The following is a 5,842-nucleotide window of genomic DNA, read 5'->3' on the forward strand; positions in this document are numbered from 1 at the left end:
GTTTAATGAGAGCAGCTCATTACACAGAACGGAGATAAAACTTTCACATTAATGAGACAAAAGTGAATGATAATAAAGAAGGAAATGAGAAGAAACACATTTCAGTGACTCAGACACTGAAAGAATGAAAAGTAAAGACAGAAATGAGAATTACTGTCAAATTAGGTTCCTCTGAAATTTACTGCAAATTAAGACGATTAAAAAGACAGAAAGACAGAGGTTGGAATAAAAATATGGAAACACGGTGGAGATGAGCAAAAAAATGATCCTACAAATGAGAAGATCGATCAAATATCTACGTTCTAGATTGAACTGCTGTTCCAGCCATCGTTAGCGCTGGTGTCTGTGACCAGGACTGACTGTTTGGTCCGACTGTTTGGTCCGACTGTTTGGTCCGACTGTTTGGTCTGACTGTTTGGTCCGACTGTTTGGTCCGACTGTTTGCTCTGACTTTGAACAGTTTACAAACAACCATGGGAGAGTCAGTGAAACTGGTTTTCCAAAAAATGTTTCTGTTTGTGAAAAGTCTTTGTACTGAATTATTTCTGAATTCTCTGTGAAAACTGAGCCTTTGCTCTGATGAGCTTCTGTCTCTCCCTGTTTCTTTCTCTCTCTTTATTTTTTTAAGCATTTTAAATACAACTGGTTTGTCACTGCTGATTCATGATTCACTGTGTGTGTGTGTGTGTGTGTGTGTCAGTCACTGATGGCCTTTTGTTTGCCTGAGCCACAGGCTTGAATATGAATATGGATAACCTTCACGCACTGATGTCCACAGACAATCACTGAGGAGGAGACGCAGCAGCAGCAGCAGCAACAGCATCAGCATCAGCAGAAGCATCAGCAGCAGCAGCATCAGCGGCAGCAGCAGCAGCATCTGCAGCAGCAGCATCAGCGGCAGCAGCAGCATCAGCGGCAGCAGCAGCAGCATCTGCAGCAGCAGCAGCAGCCGCAGCAGCATCTGCAGCAGCAGCATCAGCATGAGCAACAGCAGCCGCAGCAGCATCTGCAGCAGCAGCATCAGCGGCAGCAGCAGCAGCATCAGCGGCAGCAGCAGCAGCATCAGCAGAGTGGACAGCTGATTAAAGTACACACTGCTGTGTGGAGTTGGTTTAAGTCAAATTCTGGCCTCAACTCAGTAAATTTGCAGTATATCGTATCGTTGCCCCTGTATTGTGATAATTACGGTATTGCCAAATTCCTGCCAAAACACAGCCGTAGGTCTTATGTTCTGAAACAGACGAAGTTGAATTAAATGTCTGTGTGAAAACAGGAAACGTTCGGTACTCAATGAATTAGTTCATGAAAATTAATGCATTCGCATTAAGCAGTTTAATTCCAACTTCTGGCCCAGACCTACGGTGAGATAAATGATGCACAGATGAGATACGACTCACAGACCACTAATTACTAAAAAAAGAAATTAAAGATTATAATTGTTATATCATGACAAACGAGGAGGGAAGACAGAAGTTACACGGAAATAAAATATGAAGAATGATGATGATGAGAAGAGGAGAAATAACTGCTGCAGATCAGATCTGTTTACAGGAATGACATCACACTAGAGCGGTGTTTCCCAAAGACTGGGTCGCGACCCTCAGGTGGGTCGCAAGAAATTTTTTCTGGGGTCGTCTCGCATTATGTTTCCCAGGAGTTTAAGAGTAAAGTCTGTAGACTTGGATCACGAAGGTTTGAGACTTTTAAAACATGGGTCTCAGAAAAAAAGTTTGGGAAACACTGCACTAGAGGAACAGCAGAGCAGGAGGTCGGAGGGGAGGTTAGTGGGGTGTCTTCATGTCGCCCTGATCTGACTGTGACTGCTGGTCATCTTTGATGTCACTTAATGAACTATTTTCTCTAAATAACGTCATCAGGTTCTGAGACCTGTCTCCCACTGAGGTGTTTTTTTTCCTCTGTCCCTGGATGTTGGAGTGATTCTTTTTTTCTTCTTCTTCTCCTCAGACCGGTTGTGTTTTTTTCCCACTGCCTGACTCTCTGACACTCTTCTCTGTATTCATGCTGCACAGCACAGCCGTCACACATGAAATCAACAAGAGAAGAATCTGTGTTGGCTGTCAAACACATTCCTCCATGCTTGTCCTGAGCTCATGTCCTCACAACATACACAGTCAAAAACACCTGCTACAGGAGGAGGAGGAGGAGGAGGTGATTCTGCTGCCTTTTACATCATCTGGTTTCACTGCAGCGAACCTGGAACTTTTAATATAAAAGTTATGTTCTAATGAAAAATTAGTTTGTTTTTAGTGTGAAAACAGTTCCACATGGTTCTCAGTATCACTGGTCCCTGGTTGTCCCCTGGTCTCCAGGTCTATGTGAGGTCAAACTGGTCACTGAACTGGTACTAGTTCACACAGAGAGAGCACAGAGATCCTGGAACTATTTTTTTTTTCTTTTATTTGCACTGAATCCTGTGGCCTAGTTCTAGGTTCTGATGTCAGGTCTGTCTGCTGTGTGAGGTAATCCGTGTCATCACACTCACCTGTGTCACCTGCTGCCCTTCATATCTGCTGGTTGTGTTTATCTGATCACCTCTGCTCCTGTGCTCAGCTCAGTGTATATGCTTCCAGTTCCTAGTTTGTACTCAGCTGTTCAGGCCTCGTCTGGTTTATGCCTCGTGAAGAAGTGAGTTTTTGTTGTTCTGACTTTGCACTTTCAAATAAACTGCCTGGACCAGAAAGAGTCTCTCCAGTTCTGCATTTGGTCCTGCCTGCTTCCTGTCATGTTGATGGCCAATCCTGGCAGCTTCCAGGGTTCCAACCCTGTTTCTCCCTGAGCCACACTGACCCCCACCGTCTCTGACTACTTCTTCTTTGTCTGCCTGGTCAACTTCTGTCCAGTCACCGCTCCTTGTCCTCACTCTGCTCTCTGTCCTTCTTCCTGTCTCTCTCTGACATGTTCCCCCCTCATTCCACATTCCACCTGTGTCCTCACACGTCTTCTCAGCCCTTTCTTCTCCTCTGCCCCTGTCAGACACTCTGCTCCTCAAAGGTCTTCACTTCTGTCCAAACCCTCAGAATATCTGCCTCCCCCCCCAGACACACACACACACCCCTTCCCCCAGACTGTGGTTTTTCCCAGAACTTACCCAGTAGAATGACAATGCACAGGAGGATGGCGATCAGAGCCCCGGTGCTGAGACCTGCCGAGGTGAGGAAGGCTTCACTCTGGCAGGTCCTGATCCGGCCGTAACGCTGACAGGGGCAAACCTTCAGAGTCAAGGTGCTGGTTCCAGTCAGTGATGGTTCTCCACCGTCCCACACCACGATGGGCAGCTCGTACAGTTCCTGGGTCAGGTGGTTAAAGTGCCGGTGCCTCGTGAAGATGCTGGCTGTGCTGTCTGCAGGAACAGGAAGTGACATCAATTTAGAATCCAGAGAATCCTCATTATTTAAACCAGTGGTAACTAAGTTCCCACGATGAAGCGTAGGTGAAATTCTAACTGGTTTGTGTGTGTTTCAGCCGCTGCTCCACCGTGCGTCTGATCTCATCTGTTTAAAGGAGTTGATTTAGTGTTTAAGGTGGCTGGAAAAGAGCAGCTCCCCCCGACTTCTGCAGGGACATCTGTGATAATAGAACATGTCAGGTAGATAAACTGAAATGAAAAAGGCCTGACTTTATAGGGAGTGCAAAGCAAACAAAAGGAAGCTCTGGAGAAATGTCTTTATTTCAAGACTCAGCCAAAGAGAAGAAGAGATGGAAACACAGCTTGAACAGAGTTACGTAACAGTCAGACCTATCAGCCAAGCCGGGCTGAGATGAAGGAACTGAGTCTCACTTTTGTCTGTGCGCGATGCCAAGTCGCTCTAACTGAGCAGAAAAACAACCATATATTTTGAAATGGAAATTCATCTTGGCTGAAAAAAGTTCCCAGGTTGACCAACTGAAAGGTCTCGTTCATAACGACTACATTCCATCAGATAAAACCGTATATACAATACATTAAATCCTGCAGTTTGGGGGGAGGGAGGGTTCCAAACCCCTGGGTCAGGGTCCTGATGTTTGGCTGAGTGACTCTCATTTACACTTCTATAAATAGGAGTCACTCGGCCAAACATATTGATCTAATTTTCAGTTAATTCACAAGTGGATACAAATGTTCTACTTCATTCACACTGTGGTTTCACTGAATCATCACGATGAAAAGTCACGACTGAAATACTCCAGCTCTGAGACTGTTGGAGATTTTTATGGATATTTATTTTTGCCCATACACAGCCCTACTGGTCTGCAACTACTCTGTGATTAATCAGATTTAAAGGTTAACCCTTTCACAGTCATCGTTTTATTGTAAACTTTTCACCGAGTCAAACCTCAGCAGATGACTCACCCTCGTGGATGACTAATCCTGGTCCAACACTTACCTGCTAGTGACAGACTACACACTGATGTGTTCATTTTATATTTATACCATACGTTCTGAAAATGCTGAATCGTGCACACACCAACATTTTCCCTCCCACCCAGTGGATAAAAAACCCAACCCACAGCCGCGCTGCTGCTTTCATGCTGCTGCTCTGAGACCTCGCCTCCCACTCCAATCTCTGCTCCATCTCCGAATAATTATAATGATCGACAGTTGGAATGACAACATGTACTTCAAGCTTTATTAAGTCAGACTTGCAGTATCATAGTATCAGCAAGCAGATGGGTGGGGGGGTCGGGGGGGGGGGGGGGGGGGGGGGAGGGCGGGGGGGGGGGGGGGGGGGGGTGTAGGAACGGCGGAGTGGAGAGTGAGAGATGCAAATAACATGTAAAGATTGAGAGATGGAGGATGAAAGGAGGAAGTGGGAGTTATTGGTGTTGGAGTGAGTGTGAGAAAGAGAGAGAGGGAGGGAGAGAGAGAGAGAGAGAGAAGGTACAGATGGAAGCATGGGAATACAAACACACACACGCCTTTTCCCGCTCTGAGCCGCAGCAGCACAAAGGTCCTTGTTAGGGAGCACAACCAGGACGTGTGCATCACTTATGTCACCATAATTCCACATTACTCTGCCGTCAGGAGGCGGGAGGAGGACGAGCCGCTGATTAACGCCGCTGCACGGAGAAGATGAACGTTGGCAGCAGTTTAAACCGACTGTAACGACTCGTATCATCGGTGACGTGACTGTACCTGCGCTACTACAACTCCAGGTGACCCCCTGGGGGGGGGGGGGGGGGGGGGGAGGAAGCTTTTTATCAATTCATTAAAATAGTGCCATTGTGCAAACCATAAGTAAGCACTTTTCTCTGTGTTCCATCTCTTTATGAGGACATTTTTTTTTTTTTTTTTGCCCGAGCAGAAAAACATAAACAGCCCTGAGGGACAAACTCCTCCACAGACTGTAGTGAACCATAGTACCACAATGAACGTATACAACAACAACAACAAAACATAACAAGTACACCGTGTGAACAGCCACTGCACGGCACGAAGAGTGAAGGGAATATTTCTCTGTGTGTTGCACGTGTTTCTACTCTGAGTCTGACATGTGGCCAGTAACATGAAAACGTCACGACAAACTCAATGTTACACATGTTGTGTTTAAATGCAGGTGTTTTTTAGTTAACTTGGTTTCCTGCAGTAGGACTGCTCACACCAGCTGTGAAAATGGTGGTGCAAATGTGTTAAAGACGAGTGAGCGCTGCTGTCTGTGCTGCAGTAACATGTAGACATCCATTTAGTCACTCTTCTTCTACTGCTCAATACTCTTCCAGCACCATGGACAGTTCTCCAGTCTGTCAAAGTGTCCCACACAGGCAAACACAAACTGCTATTGAGATTCTTGCCAATACCCCCCCCCCCAAACCCCCCAAAAAAAAACCCCACACCTAAAAGGGG

General features: G+C 46.1%; 1 protein-coding gene across 2 annotated transcripts in view; it reads right to left on the reverse strand.

Moving 5' to 3' along the window:
- The window catches only part of LOC103377437 (cadherin-18), a 72,822-nt gene that overhangs the window by 4,155 nt on the left and 62,825 nt on the right, over window positions 1-5,842 (reverse strand). For both annotated transcript variants that reach the window (XM_025054757.1, XM_008308249.3), the window contains one exon: window positions 3,110-3,361. In XM_025054757.1, the coding sequence (XP_024910525.1) occupies window positions 3,110-3,361 (252 nt within the window). The remainder of the gene's footprint in view (window positions 1-3,109; window positions 3,362-5,842) is intronic.

This window comes from Cynoglossus semilaevis, chromosome 3 (assembly GCF_000523025.1).
Source record: "Cynoglossus semilaevis isolate Cse_v1.0 chromosome 3, Cse_v1.0, whole genome shotgun sequence".
Taxonomy (NCBI): domain Eukaryota; kingdom Metazoa; phylum Chordata; class Actinopteri; order Pleuronectiformes; family Cynoglossidae; genus Cynoglossus; species Cynoglossus semilaevis.